At 50.0% G+C, this 21,595-nt stretch overlaps 1 protein-coding gene across 1 annotated transcript in view; it reads left to right on the top strand.

The window, feature by feature from the left end:
- Window positions 1-569: 569 nt before the first annotated feature.
- itpr2 (inositol 1,4,5-trisphosphate receptor, type 2) overlaps window positions 570-21,595 on the top strand; it is a 53,725-nt gene continuing 32,699 nt past the window's right edge. The window contains 29 exon segments of the mRNA XM_067235411.1: window positions 570-919; window positions 6,022-6,092; window positions 6,924-7,042; window positions 7,253-7,339; window positions 8,475-8,633; window positions 9,910-10,008; window positions 10,159-10,242; window positions 10,428-10,574; window positions 10,883-10,978; window positions 12,289-12,333; window positions 13,610-13,761; window positions 14,016-14,115; window positions 14,256-14,416; window positions 14,512-14,653; window positions 14,986-15,144; window positions 15,499-15,671; window positions 15,851-15,970; window positions 16,299-16,481; window positions 16,837-17,088; window positions 17,581-17,728; window positions 17,894-18,041; window positions 18,275-18,468; window positions 18,657-18,780; window positions 18,896-18,953; window positions 19,053-19,224; window positions 20,317-20,484; window positions 20,615-20,704; window positions 20,830-20,955; window positions 21,109-21,231. Coding sequence (XP_067091512.1) covers window positions 828-919; window positions 6,022-6,092; window positions 6,924-7,042; window positions 7,253-7,339; window positions 8,475-8,633; window positions 9,910-10,008; window positions 10,159-10,242; window positions 10,428-10,574; window positions 10,883-10,978; window positions 12,289-12,333; window positions 13,610-13,761; window positions 14,016-14,115; window positions 14,256-14,416; window positions 14,512-14,653; window positions 14,986-15,144; window positions 15,499-15,671; window positions 15,851-15,970; window positions 16,299-16,481; window positions 16,837-17,088; window positions 17,581-17,728; window positions 17,894-18,041; window positions 18,275-18,468; window positions 18,657-18,780; window positions 18,896-18,953; window positions 19,053-19,224; window positions 20,317-20,484; window positions 20,615-20,704; window positions 20,830-20,955; window positions 21,109-21,231 — 3,792 coding nt within the window. The 5' untranslated portion in view covers window positions 570-827.

Genomic DNA, 21,595 nt, shown 5'->3' with positions numbered 1-21,595 from the left:
ATGACTTGAGGCTGTCGATTTGTGTACTTAACTGAGTCGAATGTTTACCCAAAGCCTTCCCTCTGTGGCCAGCTATTGTAACCTCACCAGTAATCATATATTTGAAGGGCCTCTTATCCAATACCCATTAGGAGCAAAATCGCATAACCACGCAGACCAACAAAAACACGTTTTCTTCTTTGCTTGACCAAAAATAGACCAGACGGTTGACCTATGACTAAAATCATTATGTAATCTATGTAGCATATTACTTGAAAATTCAACATTAACGGTTCTCATTATATACGTTTTACGTCATAGGCCTACAAATAAGATATAGCCGACCCCACTCCATAAACATATATACCAGTCAAGTTCTTAGGTTCTGGTAATTGTTGAAAGAACAATGTGAGCTTCCCTGCATTCTGAAAACAAAGGCATGAAAATCTTGTTTTAGCATATGCCATTATGCACATTGCACAACTTTACACCGTGCAGAAGGGGATAGGCTCTGCAACTCCGACAGATCCAGTCTCCACCCCTAAAGTGGATGTGAAAGAGAAGCAGTCTGTCATACAGGAAGACTTTGGATACATGAGTAAAAAGACAGTCAGTCCAGACTAACGTCAAAGTTTGATATTAGCTTCTCCGCTTTACTCGTCAGTCCAGTAGTAATTATTTTCGAAGATGACGCGTTTCTGTGCATTCATAATAGCAATTTGACGTATCAAAAGCGAGAGTTTCATGGATTGATACAACGTGTCAGTGGAGACAATTTCCTCTAATCAAGAAGAACCGCATGTCGCTCTGACTGGGAAATTTACTTCGAGATTGAAGTAGACCGAAAAATGTCAGACAACAGGTCCAGTTTTCTCCACATTGGAGACATTGTGTCTCTTTACGCGGAAGGCTCTGTCAGCGGGTTCATCAGCACTTTGGGGTAGGTCGTCCTTGTGGGTTTACCCACATTATTTGGACTAACCGTCAGTCAGAAATACACTGATAATTTGAGTTGCCAAGGCTAGTTTAATTTCTCGAACTTTCAATAGGCGTTACGGCATGACTTTCACTAGTGTCATTTGCTCCGATGAGACGTCGGAGTCTTAACTTCCGATCCAAGGCCTTAAACGCAGTGATTGCATCTTCAAGGAAATCATGCCGCCAAGCCTCACTTTTACGCAAACACAGGAGGAATGTAAAACTGAGTGACAAAGGCAACTGAACTTGCTTCAAAGCTTTCTCCGCTATATAGCAGAGGTATCTGTGCCAATGACAGTTATACATTTCATTTCACCACAATATTGTGCTTTAGAAATGTGTTTAGGTTAGTTTAAGTAAAACAAGTTAGTTAAATGTGATCTGCAAATTTGATCCTACATGTAGTGGTGAAACTTTGAAATGGAGGTCAAAATGTACATAAATTACCTTCCAACAACCCCACACATTTAGTAGGTTATACCATTTACTGCACCATGTAATTGTGCAGAAATGAGTGGAAGACGGGTGTATTCCACACTAAGCCGCATGCATGCTACTTTCATAAGGCCAGATGAGACAAAGCTACACAGTGTTGGGGTGTATAATGCCAGATATGCAGGAAGGGATCGGTCAGCTGTGTCATGAAAGTTCATGAAAACCCACACTGTGCAGTTGGCCATAACACCAGGAGCACGGCAGTTGGCCATAACACCAGCAGCACGCTCTTCGCCGTCTCCATGGAGTGGCACACAGACGAGCTGTGTTTCCTGTAGCTCCTCTGTTCCTGTGCAGAACCGATGCAGTAGAATGTGTTGGCTCCAGGCCCCTCTGTGCCCTCTGGCCTTTACGTTTCACTGCAGACACTCCCCCCCCCCCCCCCCCCCCCCTCGCATACTCTTTTGCTTGTGGTGTGCAACTGTGCTTCAAAACAGACCAGCCAGTGTGCCAAAGTTTTTTCCAGCTCTAGTGCGTGGCAGGGTTGATTTCTTCTCCCTGTCTGGGTAACCATAGCGTCAGAGCAGAAGCATGTGACCTTGTTCCTGGAGAGCTAATTATCAGGTTGATATGCTGGTTTTGTTTGGTTACAACTGGTGGGTGTGGTGAAACCCTTCAGGAACGGAGTACCCCATGATAAGGAATGTACAGTCAGAGGAGCTTGTTGGTCACACCAAAAGGGAGGGTTCAAAACATTGCTTTAGCAACTCCCATCGCTGGTTTCCCAACACCTGTCGTGTTTTCCTGAGGCGTTCGAGCAGGACAGGACAGGAATCATGCAAATCCAGCCTGACCACATTGACGCTGCATGCAAAGTCTGTTTAATAGAGAACTTTGTGCATGTTTCCTGAGGGGCTGCACTGAGCTTCCCCAGTGACTCATGTTGTGCCGGGCTCTCCAGCCCAAGTGCTCTCTGGGATCTGGAGGCTCTGGTCTCAAAAGTAGCAGTTGGCCGGTGCTTCTTAGAGGTGAGACGTTTCGGTTCTTGTCTCACACGAACACCTGGATGTTCTGCCAGGGGAGTACCTCAGTAGCAGCTGATGAGGATTTGTAAAAACCCTCTATAACACCATCAAGCCTATACTGACTGAGTTCATGTTGACATATGATAATGAAGAAACCTCAAATCTGTGTCCATGAGCTCACACCTCCCACTACAAACAGAGTTTCCAGAAGGCTGCTCTAATGCAATGGTTCATTCTCCTGTCCTTATCTGAACTTCCTTAAACCACCTGATAAGTACAACAGGTTCTCACCCTGTTGACGTTGTAGCTGTGGTATTACTGCACGGAGACTTTCATTCAAGGATGAAGCAAATCTGTCTGTGTTGCAAAGCAACCATTGTTGCTATACGAGTATCACAGTACCTGTGATATCTGCACTTGTCAGTTGCGTCCGAAATGTCCGTTGCTTCTCCCCCCCCCCACCCCCCCAAAGTGTGCCCTCACGTTTTTTTTTCTAAGCCTGACGTTAGTTGAAAAATTACAGGCAAAGGATGATTTGTGGATGTAATTAGAGGAAGCTTTTACAGGTTGATGAATACGTTGGGCTTGCAACCGTTGAGGGATGTTTATCATTCCATCTGTTATCTTGTCATTTAGATTTTACCATTGTATTCATGAGTTTGCTTTAGACATGGTTATGGTTTTTACGTAGAAGACATGTTTGCCGAAGGAGAGCCTATTGAGTTTAGCATGCTTGGTCAATGTTATAGTCTTCTCTGCATTTTGAATGTTACTGTTAACCTAGAAAGTGGTCTGGAGCAACAGGCAAGTGCCCTACATGGGGAAATACCTGTAGACTGTGACATCACCAACAACACTGACCAGGGAGCTCCAGAATTCTCACAGTAGTTTTCTGAGAACAACATTTTTTTAACTGCTTTCTTTACATCTTGGTGGTCACACGCTGATAAAGGAACCCAGAGGTTGGGAAATTGTCTAGGCCAGAAGGTTATGGAGCCGTAATGAGCTTGTCCAATATCCTGTCAGTCTGAAATACGGCTGGTTCATATTTAACCTGGGTGCAGAAACGGCTGTTTTGAAACACCAGTTGGGCTCTGCTGCCCGCCAGGCCCTCACACCCTGCAGCACTCAGCAGGAACTTAAGGTTACTCATTTATAAGCTTAATGGACATTTATCCTTTCCTGTTTGGTTGTTCCAACACTTGGTTCGACATCCTATTTTGCTCAATTGTTTCTCACCTCGGTTTGACTGGGATACGGATATGGAGGAGCGGGGAGGAGGAGCTTTTCAAAGTCAGACAGAAGTCTGGGCTGCCCTGAATGCCTGGACGGCAGTAGAAAATGAGTTGGCTGGAATCACCGATAATTCTACCAGCTCTGTATGAAGCAGAGCATAAAAGGAGAGGAAAAGGTGCCTCCCAATCTTCCAGTGGTGGAGGAGTTCTGAGTCCTGAATACATGTAAAGCTCAATAGGTGCTGATAGCCCTCTATGAAGAACTTTCCAAAAGCCCACAGAGCAGCACCCATAACCAGCCTAAACTATCAGAGAAGACCAGGAAAAGGGGAGGGGAAGTGATGCATGTCCCCTGTATGCTGCTGGACTGGAGGGGAGGTGAAGTGATGCATGTCCCCTGTATGCTGCTGGACTGGAGGGGATGTGAAGTGATGCATGTCCCCTGTATGCTGCTGGACTGGAGGGGAGGTGAAGTGATGCATGTCCCCTGTACACTGCTGGACTGGAGGGGAGGTGATGCATGTCCCCTGTAAGCGGCTGGACTGGAGGGGAGGTGAAGTGATGCATGTCCCCTGTATGCTGCTGGACTGGAGGGGAGGTGAAGTGATGCATGTCCCCTGTATGCTGCTGGACTGGAGGGGAGGTGAAGTGATGCATGTCCCCTGTACGCTGCTGGACTGGAGGGGAGGTGAAGTGATGCATGTCCCCTGTACGCTGCTGGACTGGAGGGGAGGTGAAGTGATGCATGTCTCCTGTACGCTGCTGGACTGGAGGGGAGGTGAAGTGATGCATGTCCCCTGTACGCTGCTGGACTGGAGGGGAGGTGAAGTGATGCATGTCCCCTGTACGCTGCTGGACTGGAGGGGAGGTGAAGTGATGCATGTCCCCTGTATGCTGCTGGACTGGAGGGGAGGTGAAGTGATGCATGTCCCCTGTATGCTGCTGGACTGGAGGGGAGGTGAAGTGATGCATGTCCCCTGTATGCTGCTGGACTGGAGGGGAGGTGAAGTGATGCATGTCCCCTGTATGCTGCTGGACTGGAGGGGAGGTGAAGTGATGCATGTCCCCTGTACGCTGCTGGACTGGAGGGGAGGTGAAGTGATGCATGTCCCCTGTACGCTGCTGGACTGGAGGGGAGGTGAAGTGATGCATGTCTCCTGTACGCTGCTGGACTGGAGGGGAGGTGAAGTGATGCATGTCCCCTGTACGCTGCTGGACTGGAGGGGAGGTGAAGTGATGCATGTCCCCTGTACGCTGCTGGACTGGAGGGGAGGTGAAGTGATGCATGTCCCCTGTATGCTGCTGGACTGGAGGGGAGGTGAAGTGATGCATGTCCCCTGTATGCTGCTGGACTGGAGGGGAGGTGAAGTGATGCATGTCCCCTGTATGCTGCTGGACTGGAGGGGAGGTGAAGTGATTAGTAAAGCCTCAGAAGTGTGGAGGGAGAAGATAAGCTTTCAGTAAATATTGTTTTAATAGTGGGTCAAGGTCATGAGATTATTCTGGCGGCCCACACTCTTGGGGATTTAGTATTCCTCAAAGTGTTCTATCCCCCCTGGACACACACGCGCACACACACACACACACACACAGAAACCTCAGATATTGTGTGTGTGTGTGTGTGTATCTGAGTGGCGAATCTGTGATGGGGGCCCAGTCTGTCTAGAATGAAGAACATTGTTTCCGTTGGACCCAGCTGGAAATGCAGGAACCGGGGCCTGTTCAAGTGGAACCCAGGACTGTCTGGCGCGTGATTGGTCACAGCATGCTGACCTAGCAGACGGCCTGGTCTGGCCTGGTCAGACAGTGCCACCGCTACCGTTACTGTTAAGTTAACCAACCCCAGCTAAGCCTAGGAACCTGTTCATGAAATGACCCCAACAAGGTTAATGGTTTGTGAAAAGCAGGGAAGCCATTCCATGCAACTGTCAGAATGTGCCTATCAGACTAAAACAGACCTTTAGGTCTTCCTGTGGACTCGGGCCCCTGCCGCTCTACCAGGAAACCCCTCATACCACTGCTGTCATGGTAACCGAAGCCCAAAGTGTGTCTACATGTATTTGCTGAGGCTGCTATTTTTACTTTTGTGGTAATAAAGAATTTGGCAATACCTTGTATGCCCTTGACAACAGGGATACATGTACGCGGCAACGAGGAAGCTCAAGGTTGTGTTAACAAGATATGACCATCCCCTAACCCTGGAGATTATGCTCTCTCACATACAATGTTTGACTTCTTTATTAACTCGAGAACTAAATGGCTGTTGCGAAATCATATAACCATGTCGATACATTGTTTTTATTTGTACCTACAACTGTGTGACCACAGGTGCTTGACCAAGCTCTGGTGTGCTTCTGTGTTGTGTCCAGGCTTGTAGATGACCGCTGTGTGGTGCAGCCAGAGGCCGGGGACCTGACCAACCCTCCCAAGAAGTTTCGAGGTGAGAGACTGGCTGTGGTCCTGTCAGTCTTCCTCTGCATCCATGCTTCCAAAATATAGACTGTCCCTACATTGTATGTAATACATGAACTGTAATGAACACGTCAATCACTAAGGCCATTTTTACTACATGAAATGTTTTTCTTATGCTATGCATTTCCAAAGCAACCTATAAATAGTACTTATAGTGGGTGCAGACGATAGTCAAAAGGGCACAGTTCCGACAGTGTTAAAGTGGTACCAAGTACACAGTGCACCAATAGCATCATCTCAACTACTTAACCCAGAACTCAGAATCCTCAAGCCTTAGTGATTCTCTTGTTCTTATTGCATCGTCTGCTGTTAGCATGAGAGGTTAGTTGTACTAATAGCTTACCAAGGTTACATTTGAGATTCTTGTGTGAGCACACCCACACACACACTACACACGCACACACACACGCATACACACACGCACGCACGCACGCCCACACACACGCACACACGCACACACGCACACACGCACACACGCACACACACACACACACACACACACAGCCAAGGCTGAGTGGTGCATTTGCTCCCTGTGTTGTTGTAACCGCCCATTGTGGTTGAAGTAGGTGTTAAACTGACTGAACAAGCTTCAAGTGAGCAAACATCCATAGTTAACCACAGACATTGGACAAGAACTCTGAATGTTAAAGTGACACTCTCCTGTCTCCATCCTATTCCCTCATCTCATCTCTCTCTCTCTCTCTCTCTCTCTCTCTCTCTCTCTCTCTCTCTCTCCCCTCCCTCTTTCACCCCCCCATCCATCTATTCTCCCTCACAATTTCTTTCCCCACCCATTCAGACTGCCTGTTCAAGGTATGTCCCATGAACAGGTACTCGGCTCAGAAGCAGTTTTGGAAGGCCAAGCAGGGTAAACAGGGCCACAACAACACGGATGGAGACTTGTTCAAGAAATTACAGGTACAGGTGTAAACGTCTCCTTCGTAACCCCAGACAAGTTAGCATATTTGTTTATTTGTTTGTTTCTTCCATTTCGTCAATCTTTTATAGTCCAGGGTATCGGCACATTTTCAGAAGTCTGCTAAATACCAAACAAGTGACTGACACAAAAGTGCAGGAAGAGCAAATGATTGACAGATCCCACACAACACAATGTTTTTGATTTCCCAGCATGCAGCAGAGTTGGAACAAAAGCAAAATGAGACGGAGAACAAGAAGCTCCTGGGCGAGGTGGTCAAATACAGCAAGGTTGTCCAGGTACACCCCCCGCCTTTCCGCGCCTCCCGAGTCATTTTAACAACTTGTAATAACGAGTGGCACATGGAAGCACTTCATCCTCCAAGCGAGGCTGTAGTTGCTGTCTCTACTACAGCTTGGAGGCTGTAGTTGCTGTCTCTACTACAGCTTGGAGGCTGTAGTTGCTGTCTCTGCTACAGATGGAGGCTGTAGTTGCTGTCTCTACTACAGCTTGGAGGCTGTAGTTGCTGTCTCTGCTACAGCTTGGAGGCTGTAGTTGCTGTCTCTGCTACAGATGGAGGCTGTAGTTGCTGTCTCTACTACAGCTTGGAGGCTGTAGTTGCTGTCTCTGCTACAGATGGAGGCTGTAGTTGCTGTCTCTGCTACAGATGGAGGCTCTAATTGCTGTCTCTGCTACAGATGGAGGCTGTAGTTGCTGTCTCTGCTACAGATGGAGGCTGTAGTTGCTGTCTCTGCTACAGATGCAGGCTGTAGTTGCTGTCTCTGCTACAGATGCAGGCTGTAGTTGCTGTCTCTGCTACAGATGGAGGCTGTAGTTGCTGTCTCTGCTACAGATGCAGGCTGTAGTTGCTGTCTCTGCTACAGATGGAGGCTGTAGTTGCTGTCTCTGCTACAGATGGAGGCTGTAGTTGCTGTCTCTGCTACAGATGGAGGCTGTAGTTGCTGTCTCTGCTACAGATGGAGGCTGTAGTTGCTGTCTATGCTACAGCTTGGAGGCTGTAGTTGCTGTCTCTGCTACAGATGGAGGCTGTAGTTGCTGTCTCTGCTACAGATGGAGGCTGTTGTTGCTGTCTCTGCTACAGATGTAGCCATTATATCTAGATCTTTGGCCGTTAACTGAGAGGACACTCACATTTAGTGGGTGTGGTGTTTTGAGGCCAAAGCCTGGGTGTTTTGGATGGCCTATGCAGAAAAAGAGGGCGTTGGTTTGAAAATGTAGAAGGTGATATGATCTAACCACTTTAGCTAATCTGAGGGAAGAAATAAAACTAATAATAGTTCTTTAAATGAAGCAATACACCATTTTTTTCTGACATTGCATGGAAAATGCAAAATACATAGAGAAGAATCAGATTGTGACCATAAGATAAATATGATTGCAACTGTGAGTAACTGGGTCTTCCTGTCATGGCAGCTGCTTCACATCAAGAGTAACAAGTACCTGACTGTGAACAAACGGCTGCCCGCTCTGCTGGAGAAGAACGCCATGCGGGTGTCCCTGGACCCCGCTGGAAACGAGGGATCCTGGTTCTACATCCAGCCCTTCTGGAAGCTACGGAGCGAGGGGGACAATGTAAGGGCACATGTTAACACACACCAGCATTCACAAACACACATACACACAGGCAGGACTGCCTTAAAGGGACAGTACACCCCAAATATCCCCCCCCCTTAACTGTGGTGCTATTTAGCCATCTAGATTGTTTGGCTGTAATTTGCCACGGTTTGGATATATCGGCTGTAGAGAGGTCTGCCTTCTCTCTAATATAATGTCAATCAATTGGGCTTGTCTTGTGCGGATATCGCCAAAACTCTGTCACTCACACCAAAACAATCTAAATGGATAAATAGCACTATAGGTAAGAGGAAAAATATGTTGGTTTGGGGGTTAAACTTGACCTTTTAAACTAATAATCTCGGATGCCTTTGAACATGCTTTTATACTTGTTTAATGTCATCATCACTTAACCAAGCCGCTTATTTTCTGAACAAGGTTTCCCTGTTTACTTTGCAACATATTGAAATTACCATAGGTGTGTGTGTGTCAGTGATATTCAGTAATTTCTCCTGTATTTCCTCTTGGAATAATGAAATGGCTCAACTGGTTTTTCCTCTCTCATTGCTCCAGGATCCTATGGTTGAAGGTACTGGTCTGAATTGCATGGTGTTGTGTGTTGTGAGGCTAGTCACAGATAGACACTGTTACAGCATGTCAGTACATGTCTCTATTGCATGTGTCAGCCTTCTGTACGCTGTTGAAACGAGCCGTCTGAGTGTGGCATCCTGACTCATTCCTCCCCTGAGCTGCAAACTGTAAGGTTGGCGGGTACAGAAGTTAAGAGGCAGTCTGGGACATGGATGGGAAGGGAGAGATTGTCTACCCTGAGGTTTACGGCAACAATGTTGACACCTTGTCACTGCTGCTGAGACCTCAGTCCACCACGCCCAGCATGACTGCACCGGCGTGCAAGCCCCGCTCTTCCTCCTGCTTCTCATGTACTGTAGCGCACTGTCGTCCCACAGCAACACACACACACACCGCTCATGTGCAATAGGATCAGCAACCTGTTGCATGGGTCCATGTTTGACTTTCACTTTTGTGTGTGAAAAGTGCAGGTTGTCAGAGTCTCTCTTCTCCAATCCAGAGTCGTCTGATGGGTTGCCAGGTTTTCCATGAACCCCCACGTTTGGTTTCTTGATGGGTTGCCAAGTTTTCCATGAACCCCACGTTTGGTTTCTTGATGGGTTGCCAGGTTTTCCATGAACCCCACGTTTGGTTTCTTGATGGGTTTCCAGGTTCCCCCAGGTCTCCTCATGGGTTGTGACTGTGCTGTGTGGATGTCTCCTAGGTCGTGGTGGGGGACAAGGTGGTTCTGATGCCTGTGAACGCAGGGCAGCCTCTCCATGCCAGCAACATTGAGCTGCTAGACAACCCTGGTTGTAAAGAGGTCAGACTCATTCACTTTGATTTATTTAGTTGACCCAACGAGAATCAGGCAAAACTTTCTAAGCCAACGCAATAAACAGCCGTTGACTATGGACTTGCTTTGGTGAACACGTTGCATCTGTCTTTCTGCTCCTCGCTACTGCCCCCACAGGTGAACGCTGTAAACTGCAATACCAGCTGGAAGGTTACCTTGTTCATGAAGTTCAGTGACTACAAGGAGACTGTCCTCAAAGGGGTAGGTGTCTTGAGCCTATGTTTAGGCTCAACTCATTTGAGACTTTCCTCTTCATCTCTCCCTGGGGTCAATTGGTATTGGAGTAAGGGTTTAAGACAATGCGTAAAACACCACTGTTTAAATATTTTTTTTTTATGGATTTGTTGATTGTGTCTGTGTTTATGTACATGTGTGTTGTCGTCCAGGGTGACGTAGTGCGGCTGTTCCATGCGGAGCAGGAAAAATTCCTGACATGTGATGAGCACAGGGGCCAACAACACATTTTCCTGAGAACCACCCTCAGGCAGTCAGCCACGTCCGCTACCAGCTCCAAAGCACTCTGGGAAATAGAGGTAGAGAGCTCTGAATGATAAGTATTTGGGGGGAAACGGAGGTATATGAACCTCTGGGTAAGGGAGGTGTGTGAATCCAAATCCTTGGGAGCACAAAACTGAACCTTGCAGATAAAACCGAGATTTCTCCACACAGAAGCTCATTGTGTGTTTGAGGGACACTGCTTCAAACATGGGAATCCCCTCCATGGGCTGTGCAGTACACTGGCAGCTTTGTGTGATGCACCGTAACATGACTGTGAAAAGGGGGGAATGTTTCGGCTTAATTTGCATTTGAACGCTTGTGTTGGGATCTGTCCCCATCTCAGGTTGTGCACTATGACCCCTGTAGAGGAGGGGCCGGACAGTGGAACAGCCTCTTCCGCTTCAAACACCTGGCCACTGGAAACTACCTCGCTGCCCAAGTAAGTCACACACCTTGGGAAGACCACAGATTATTTCAAATCCAAAGAAATTGTGTACATGTGTGTGTTTATACATATGTAAAGTAATGTCAAATGCCATGTTTACATAGTTCATGAACCGTTACTGTTCATTGCCAGTGAGGATTCTTTGGTTACATTTGAGTATGTCTCATTTGAATACTCTCGCTGTAGCACAGGGAGAACCTGCTTGTGAAGCCGTTCAGTGGAGTCACTGCACTATGCACCAGTACAAAGGCAGAGTCACATGGTACAACTTAATAGTGTGTCAGGAAGAACACTTTTAAATGAGACCATGCTGGTTGATAGTTGTCAATGTACCAAATAACTGTTAACAATGTACTTGGAACTGTTACCATACTACCTAGAGCTGTTACCATACTACCTAGAACTGTTACCATACTACCTAGAGCTGTTACCATACTACCTAGAGCTGTTACCATACTACCTAGAGCTGTTACCATACTACCTAGAACTGTTACCATACTACCTAGAACTGTTACCATACTACCTAGAGCTGTTGCCATACTACCTAGAACTGTTACCATACTACCTAGAGCTGTTGCCATACTACCTAGAACTGTTACCATACTACCTACAACTGTTACCATACTACCTACAACTGTTACCATACTACCTAGAGCTGTTGCCATACTACCTAGAGCTGTTGCCATACTACCTAGAACTGTTACCATACTACCTACAACTGTTACCATACTACCTAGAGCTGTTGCCATACTACCTAGAGCTGTTACCATACTACCTAGAACTGTTACCATACTACCTAGAGCTGTTACCATACTACCTAGAACTGTTGCCATACTACCTAGAGCTGTTGCCATACTACCTAGAGCTGTTGCCATACTACCTAGAACTGTTACCATACTACCTAGAGCTGTTGCCATACTACCTAGAACTGTTACCATACTACCTAGAGCTGTTGCCATACTACCTAGAGCTGTTGCCATACTACCTAGAGCTGTTGCCATACTACCTAGAACTGTTACCATACTACCTAGAGCTGTTGCCATACTACCTAGAACTGTTACCATACTACCTAGAGCTGTTGCCATACTACCTAGAGCTGTTGCCAGACCTGAGAAGTGTGAAGCTTGGCAGGGGAGGAAGGGCTGGGCTGAGGTTGCAGGGGCTGAGCTGTAGATGGCAGTGTTAACGTGGTTATCACGGCAGGCCTGCTGAAACGGCAGCTCCATCAACACTGGAACAGACATGATCTCTATTTAGATCAACCGCAGTATGTGTGCCGTATTGACCCACGTCTTCTGTTGCAGGTGAATCCGGATTTCCGGGACGATAGCATCGACTCTAAAGGAGATGTGAGTCTATGAAGACACCGATGCCATGCCTTATGTTCACACGCACACACACCCACACACACAAACCGTTGTGTGGTGTGCTTAGGTGTGTGCTTTTAAGTGTTTGCCTCAACCGTATTGTCTGCCCGTCTCCAAGCCCTCCTCCTTCCTTCCACTCTGCCACGCTGTGATTACGCAATCCCACCAGCTCGCACACATTCACACACACACACACACACACACACACACACACACACACACACACACACACACACACACACACACACACACACTGCCACACACTCACGCACTCACGCACTTTCAAGCTTACTGAATCATCTATATCCCCTCTGTTCTGTGAGCTCTAAGCCACCTTTTGCACACACTTACGCACACACACACACATCCCCCCCACACACACACACAAACACACTCAGTCTCTGAAACAACCAGCAGCTATCACACCAGTCACACACTCACATTCAGACACACTGGGGGGCCCCTTACATAACATCTGTGTGGGGGTGCCCTGTGAAGGGGGGGGGGGGGCAGGAAGGGAGGGCTGAGACGTGCTGTCTGCTCTCCTGTGGTGCTGCCAGTGGTGAGGTGAGTCAGGGAGGGGAGGGGGGCGGAAAGGAGGGGGGGAGGGGGAGAGGAGAGGAAGAGAGGAGGGGGAGGGGAGAGGAACAGAGGGGGAGAGGAGGGGGAGAGGAGAGGAAGAGAGGGGAGAGGAGAGGAAAGGAAGAGAGGAGGGGGAGGGGAGAGGAACAGCGGGGGAGAGGAGAGGAAGAGAGGACGGGGAGGGGAGAGGAACAGGGGGAGAGGAGAGGAAGAGAGGGGAGAGGAGAGGAAGAGAGAGGGGGAGAGAGGAGTGGGAGAGGAAGAGAGGAGTGGGAGAGGAGTGGGAGAGAGAGGGGGAGAGGACAGGAAGAGAGAGGGGGAGAGGACAGGAAGAGAGGAGGGGGAGAGGAGAGGAGTGAAGAGGAGAGGAGATCCGTTGACATTCAGAGCCCATTATGTCCTGTAGTCACAACAAGCAAGCAGCCCATCCCCTAACACCATGTCCAATTAGGATTCCACAAGGTGCATGTTTCAATGTCTTCCAGTGGAGCAGCTACAGTAGGGTACAATTCTGTCCTCCCTAGGATCTACCTGATGTTCTCTCTGTGAGCCTCCTCCTGATTAGGTCACATCCCTGATTAGACCTGGTTCTACACTGATTTCCCCTGTGTGTGACTGTGTGTGTGTGTGTGTGTGTCTGTGCGTGTGCGGGTGTTTGCGTGCGCGCGTGATGCAGACTGAGACGGATATCGTGTTCTCCAAGAGAAAGCGTCAGGCGGCAGAGAAGATTGCCTACACCCTGGTGTCTGTTCCCCATGGCAACGACATCGCCTCCCTGTTTGAGCTGGACGCCACCACACTGCAGAGGGCTGATTGTCTGGTGCCTAGGTCAGTCACACACACACAGGCGCAAGGGCACACACACACACACACACACACACACACTCTCACAAGCAGGCACTAACACATGACCTTAACATCCAGCTGCAAATAAAGGAACATAGAAAAACGTGTGTGTGTGTGTGTGTGGGTTGTGTGTGTGGTGTGCTTGGGGTGTGCGTTGGTGTGTGTGTGTGCGGTGGGGTGTGTGTGTGTGTGTGTGCGGTGGTGTGTGTGTGCGGTGTGTGCGGCGCCCCTGGCAGGAACTCGTACGTGAGGCTGAGGCACCTGTGCACCAACACCTGGGTCACCAGCACCAACGTCCCCATCGACCTAGAGGAGGAGCGGCCTGTCATGCTCAAGGTCACACTTACACACCGAGACACGTGCTCTGGAACACACACACACATACACACGCATACACCAGAACACACACACACCAGAACATGCACTCTGGAACACACCAGCACAGCTACTGCATGCTACTGTGTTCCTCCTCTCAGATTGGCACCTGCCCCACTAAGGAGGACAAGGAGGCCTTCGCCATCAGGTCTGTCCCCTTGTCCGAGGTCCGGGACCTGGACTTTGCCAACGACGCCAACAAGGTCCTGGAGTCCACAGTCAAAAAGCTGCGCCATGGCAACATAGCCCAGAATGAGAGGAGGTACCGTAAGAAGGTGAAGGTCACCACACCATGAACGAAATCTTCTGACAACCGTGAGATTCATCCAATGTTCCTGGCTCCCTCTCTCTGGTCAGGTTCGTGACCAAGCTCCTGGAGGACATGATCTTCTTCGTGTGCGAGGTGCCCAACAACGGCCAGGACGTCCTCTCCGTGGTCATCTCCAACCCCAACAGGGAGAGGCAGAAACTGATGAGGGAGCAGAACATTCTAGCGCAGGTGAGCCATGTCCTACACCACACAGGTACGTTTAGTCATTTAGCAGACGCTCTTATCCAGAGCGACTTACAGTAAGTACAGGGACATTCCCCCGAGGCAAGTAGGGTGAAGTGCCTTGCCCAAGGACACAACGTCATTGGCCTCGACCCGGAATCTAACCGGCAATCTTCCGATTAGTAGCCCGATTCCCTAACCGCTCAGCCACCTGACCCCCTTGGTCAGGTACACGTACACCAGGACAAAGCTCACAGCATAGAGGCACGTACAAGTACTGGAGTAGGAGCAGGACTCGGACATGCAGACTGTCAGTGCGTGTGTGTGTGTGATTGCAGATCTTCGGCATCCTGAAGGCTCCGTTCACAGATCAGGGTGATGGTCCCATGCTGAAGCTGGAGGACCTGGGAGACCAGCGCTACGCCCCCTTCAAGTACCTGCTGTCCCTCTGCTACAGGCTGCTGAGACACTCTCAACAGGACTACCGCAAGAACCAGGCACGCACCCCCTGCACCACCTGTACCACCTGCACCACCTGCACCCCACCCCCTGCACCCCCTGTACCACCTGCACCTCCTGCACCACCTGCCCTGTCCTTCTGCTTCCCCTCTTGCCGCCTCGCCCTGCCCCTCCCCGTCTTCCTCCCATCCACCCTCCATCCCGTTCCACCCTCCACCCTTCATCTTATCCCTCCATCTTGCTCCCTCCACCTCCCGGAAGCAGCTGTTGTCCAGCCGATCACATCTCCACCCTGACGTTCCTCCCCCTGTGTTCATGCTCTTCACCTCTACTTGAATTCCACATTGTCCATCGCCGCGTTCTGAACTCTGCTGTGTCTCCCCTCCTATTAGGAGTACATAGCCAAGAAGTTCTCCATCATGCAGTCCCAGATAGGCTACGAGATCCTGGCAGAGGACACCATCACAGCTCTGCTCCACAACAACCGCAAGCTGCTCGAGAAGCACATCACCTCCAAGGAGATCGAGACCTTCGTCAACTTGCTGCGACGCAACAGGGAGCCCAGGTCTGACTCACACACACACACACACACACACACACACAGGTTTCCGCACATCCACACTGTCAATGGCGTTGCCAGTGGGGTTGTCCAAGTTCTCTGTGTTCTGATTACTGGACTCACTGTCTGGAGTGTGTGTGTGTGTGTGTGTGTTTGTGTGTGTGTGTGTGTGTGTGTGTGTTCAGGTTCCTGGACTACCTATCAGACCTGTGTGTGTCTAACAAAATGGCCATCCCAGTCACCCAGGAGCTCATTTGTAAGTTCATGCTGAACCCAATCAACGCTGACATCCTGATCCAGACCAAGTGAGTGTCGTGCTCCAACACACATCCTTGTTTTTAACCATTCTTTTGACAACTCACGGGTTTAGTCCCATTACAAAAATCCTTTTTTACCCAACCTTAAACCTAACCTTAACCCGAAAAAACCTAACCTGAACCCAAACCCTTACCCCTAGCTCCTAATCCTAAAACTGTCCCAACTTCAACCCTTAGTGTGATTTCAACCCTCACCCTAAACCACCTAAAATAGCATCTGAACTTGTGAGATGTTTTCACATCTCTACCCTTCGTTCCTCTTCCTCCTTACCCTTCCGTTCCTCCTCACCCCCGCCCCCCACCCCGCCCCCCCCAGACTGATCCCTAATACAGAGCCCAGTCTGGAGTCGTCCCTGATGCAGGAGGATGGGGAGGACGAGGAGGTGTGGCTCTACTGGATAGACAGCCACAAGGAGCCGCATGGCAAGTCCATTCGTCACCTGGCCCAGGACGCCAAGGGCAACCACAAGATGGACATGGACATTATCACCTACTACAGGTGGGTCTCGTCCTGCCTCGTCGGCATCTAGTGTTGAGCCCCTGATGTCTCACCTACATCCTCCTTCTCTCTCTCTCTCTCTCTCTCTCTCTCTCTCTCTCTCTCTCTCTCTCTCTCTCTCTCTCTCTCTCTCTCTCTCTCTCTCTCTCTCTCTCTCTCTCTCTCTCTCTCTCTCTCTCTCTCTCTCTCTCTCTCTCTCTCTCTCTCTCTCTCTCTCTCTCTCTCTCTCTCTCTCTCGCTGTCCCTCTCTCTCGCTGTCCCTCTCTCTGTCTCTCGCTCTCTCTCTCTCTCTCTGTCTCTCTCTCGCTCTCTCTCTCTCTCTCTCTCTCGCTCTTCTCCAACTCGCCCTCCCCAGGTACCAGTTGAACCTCTTTGCTAAGATGTGTCTGGACCGCCAGTACCTGGCCATCAACCAGGTGTCCGTGCAGCTGCCCGTGGACCTGATCCTGCGCTGCATGTTTGACGACTGCCTGCCCTACGACCTCCGAGCCTCCTTCTGCCGCCTCATGCTGCACATGCACGTGGACCGCGACCCCCAGGAAGCCGTGGTGCCCGTGCGCTACGCACGCCTCTGGACCGAGATCCCTTCTAAGATCACCATCCACGAGTAAGAGGGCGGTGGTGGTGGTGGGGGGGGGAGGGGTCGTCTTTGTAGTTGGTGGTGTGTGTGTGTGTGTGTGTGTGTGTGTAGAGTTGGTGGTGTGTGTGTGTGTGTGTGTGTGTAGAGTTGGTGGTGTGTGTGTGTGTGTGTGTGTGTGTAGAGTTGGTGGTGTGTGTGTGTGTGTGTGTGTGTGTAGAGTTGGTGGTGTGTGTGTGTGTGTGTGTGTAGAGTTGGTGGTGTGTGTGTGTGTAGAGTTGGTGGTGGGTGTGTGTAGTGTTGTTGTAGGGCGAGCTTGTGGAAGGGGGCAAGTGAGTGTGTTTGTATGCAGTGTGTGTATCTCTGTGTGGTTACCTGTATGTTTGAGGCTCTTGGCAAATAAGCAGGGTAAATGCATTCCTTTTGAGCTGTGTGCAGATTCTAGATTGCAACTGCGGTGTCGTCTAGTTGACTCTTCCCTCCCCTCCTCACCGCCCGGCCCTGGTGTGCTCGGTGCCTCAGGTACGCGTACGAGTGCACGGACACGTCCAGGGAGGAGATGAAGAGGAAGTTCGCCCCCACCATGGAGTTTGTGGAGGACTACCTCAAAGACGTGGTCGGCCAGCCTTTCCCTTTCGGAGACAAGGAGAAGAATGAGCTGACCTTAGAGGTGAGGCTGCGTGCTGTCACACAGGCTGGGGGAGGGGCCGTTGACGCCCCTGCTGTACACAGCGCTGTGGACAACAACACTTTCTCTTTGTTCCTTCGTCGATTCTTCCTTCACAGCACAACCTCTCGCTCTTCCTCTCTCTCCCCTCCTCCCCCTGTGCTCTAGGTGGTCCACCTGGCTCGTGACCTGGTCTATTTTGGCTTCTACAGCTTCAGTGAGCTCCTTCGGCTCACGCGCACCCTGCTGGCTATTCTGGACATCGTCCAGCACCCCCTCACCTTCATGGCCAAGCTCAACAAGGGCCCGGAAGCCGGTGAGTATCTCTTTCACACGCACGCACACACACACAGCATTGAAGTACAGAAAGGCGTAAAACTGCTCTGAATTCTGAATTCGAAGCCCTCTTTTGCGTTGCGTCATATTACAAACGTCTTGTCGCACAGTGCAACAAATGACTATCAGATTGTTGAATTGAGTTACGAAGAGCCCCCTTTGCCATGGGAGCCTAGTCAGTAGATGACGTGACGTTGGTGCGTGTCGCCCTAGGCAACAACGTGCTGCGCACCATCCACGGGGTGGGGGAGATGATGACTCAGATGGTTCTGAGCCGCGGTCACATCCTCGCCCCCAGTCTCCCGGACACGCCCCCCTCCATCCGAAGCGGGTCGCCTCAACGCCTGTCCGACAACGAGGACGTCATGGTGATGGATACCAAGCTCAAAATCATTGAGGTTCTGCAGGTGGGACAGCGCCCCCTCTGGTCGGGAGTGGTATTTTTATATTTCATAACCTGGAGTTTAGTCATTCAAAATACAAAATAAGTGTATTTCCTGGTGTTGGGTGGTTGCCAGGAACATAGTTGGTAGCTTCTTTTTGAGGAATTTCCAGGTCATTCTAGAATGGTGCGTTTCTGTGGTTCTCCCTGTAGTTCATCCTGAGTGTGCGTCTGGACTACAGAATCACCTACCTGTTGTCCATCTATAAGAAGGAGTTTGGAGACAGGAGTGTGATGGACAGCTCTCTCTCTGTGGCTGACTACCCCACCATGTCAGGTTAGCCCCTCCAGCGTGGCCTGCACAGCTCGGACTGACTGCTCAGTCTCACTGACTAATAGATTGCTTTCCGACTCACTTGACTGACTGCCATGTGTGACACCCTTGTTTCCAGTTCCGGAGCCCGACATAGATGAGATCGCAGCTAAGGCAGAGGCCATGTTTGCTGGCAGGTAGGTCGTCCCATCATCCCACCTCCTTCTTAAATAAATACATATTCAATAAGCACCTACTTTTGACATGACGTACTGTATTTGTGTGTGTGTGTGTAGTTCCGGTACTGAGCCCAGTGCTGTGGAGCTGGATGATGAGGGAGGCCGGACGTTCCTCCGGGTTCTGATCCACCTGATCATGCAGGACTACCCCCCGCTGGTGTCCGGCTCCCTGCAGATCATCTTCAAACACTTCAGCCAGCGGGACGAGGTCTTGCAGGCCTTCAAACAGGTAACCTGGCTTTTAGACACACAACCAAGCCTTTAGACAGGTAACCTGGCCTTTAGACACACAACCAAGCCTTTAGACAGGTAACCTGGCCTTTAGACAGGTAACCAAGCCTTTAGACAGGTAACCAGGCCTTTAGACAGGTAACCTGGCCTTTAGACAGGTAACCAAGCCTTTAGACAGGTAACCTGGCCTTTAGACACACAACCAAGCCTTCAAACAGGTAACCTGGCCTTTAGACACACAACCAAGCCTTCAAACAGGTAACCTGGCCTTTAGACACACAACCAGGCCTTTAGACAGGTAACCAGGCCTTTAGACAGGTAACCTGGCCTTTAGACACACAACCAGGCATTCAGACAGGTAACCTGGCCTTTAGACACACAACCAAGCCTTCAAACAGGTAACCTGGCCTTTAGACACACAACCAGGCCTTTAGACAGGTAACCTGGCCTTTAGACACACAACCAAGCCTTTAGACAGGTAACCTGGCCTTTAGACACGCAACCAAGCCTTTAGACAGGTAACCTGGCCTTTAGACACACAACCAAGCCTTTAGACAGGTAACCTGGCCTTTAGACACGCAACCAAGCCTTTAGACACGCAACCAGGCATTCAAACAGGGAACCAGGCCTTCAAACAGGTAATCTGGCCTTTAGACACACAACCAGGCCTTTAGACACGCAACCAGGCATTCAAACAGGGAACCAGGCCTTCAAACAGGTAACCTGGCCTTTAGACACACAACCAGGCCTTTAGACACGCAACCAGGCATTCAAACAGGGAACCAGGCCTTCAAACAGGTAACCTGGCCTTTAGACAGGTAACCTGGCCTTTAGACAGGTAACCTGGCCTTTAGACACGCAACCAGGCATTCAGACAGGGAACCAGGCCTTTAGACAGGTAACCTGGCCATTAGACACGCAACCAGGCCTTCAAACAGGTAACCTGGCCTTTAGACAGGTAACCTGGCCTTTAGACACGCAACCAGGCGTTCAGACAGGGAACCAGGCCTTCAAACGGGGAACCAGGCGTTCAAGCAGGTAGGTACGTTGACTGTGTGTGTGTGTTTGTGTGTGCGCGCTCACTGAGCAGGTCCAGTTGCTGGTGTCGGAGGAGGATGTGAAGAACTACAAGCAGATCAAGGCTGACCTAGACCAGTTGCGTCTGACGGTGGAGAAGTCGGAGTTGTGGGTGGAGAAGAGCGGAGGCTACGGCACCGAGGACCTGGGAGAGGGCCAGAGCAAAGAACAGAACATGGAGGTACCCCGACCCTGACCCCCCTGACCTTTAACCTCGAACCAGGACCTCGGGCCTTGACCTGTTCTGTTCCTCCAACCAAAGTTATGGTGGGTTTCTGTGTGTGTGTGTGTGTGGATGTGCTGGTTGCTAGGAGGTGGGGATACTCAGCCCAGTGCAGGATGGGAATGTGAAGCCTCAGATAGACAGCAACAAAGACAACAACTACATCATCGTCAAGGACGTGAGCACCCCCCCTCCCTTCTCTTCTCCTCTAATCCTCTTCATACCTCCACCCATGTATCTGTCTTCTAAAACAGTCTGGTGAAAAGAATTGTTAATGTGTGTGTGTGTGTGTGTGTGTGTCAGATCCTGCTCCGCCTCAGCAAGCTGTGCTACCACAGCAAGAAGAGTCGTGTGCAGCAGCAGAGGCTTCTGAAGAACATGGGAGCCCACACCGTGGTCCTGGACCTGCTGCAGATCCCCTACGAGAAGGTCCGAGCGCTCCCCCTTCACCTGGCTGGAGGACTGGGCTTACATCTGCTGGGGAGTCTCACCTCATCCTAGATCTCTAATGCTCTTGCTCACTTGTTTCTCTCTCTCTATCTCTCTCTCTCTCTGTCTCTCTCTCTGTCTCTCTCTCCTCAGAGTGATGAGAAGATGAATGAGGTCATGACCCTGGCCCACGTGTTCCTCCAGAACTTCTCTAAAGGGAACTCCCAGAACCAGGCTCTGCTGCACAAACATCTCAACCTGTTCCTCACTCCAGGGGTACGCCCAGGACACTCACTCGCTCACTTACTCACTTACTCACTCACTTACTCACACCCACACTCTCTCTCTCTCTCTCTCTCTCTCTCTCTCTCTCTCTCTCTCTCTCTCTCTCTCTCTCTCTCTCTCTCTCTCTCTCTCTCTCTCTGTCTCTCTCTGTCTCTCTCTGTCTCTCTCTGTCTCTCTCTGTCTCTCTCTCTCTCTCGCTCTCTGTCTCTCTCTGTCTCTCTCTGTCTCTCTCTCTCTCTCTCTGTCTCTCTCTGTCTCTCTCTGTCTCTCTCTCACTCTTTCTCTCTCTGTCTCTCTCTCTCTCACTCTTTCTCTCTCTGTCTCTCTCTGTCTCTCTCTCGCTCTCTTTCTCTCT

Source organism: Osmerus mordax, chromosome 4 (assembly GCF_038355195.1).
Source record: "Osmerus mordax isolate fOsmMor3 chromosome 4, fOsmMor3.pri, whole genome shotgun sequence".
In the NCBI taxonomy this organism is placed as follows: Eukaryota; Metazoa; Chordata; class Actinopteri; order Osmeriformes; family Osmeridae; genus Osmerus; species Osmerus mordax.
This window is presented reverse-complemented; position numbering and strand designations above follow the sequence as displayed.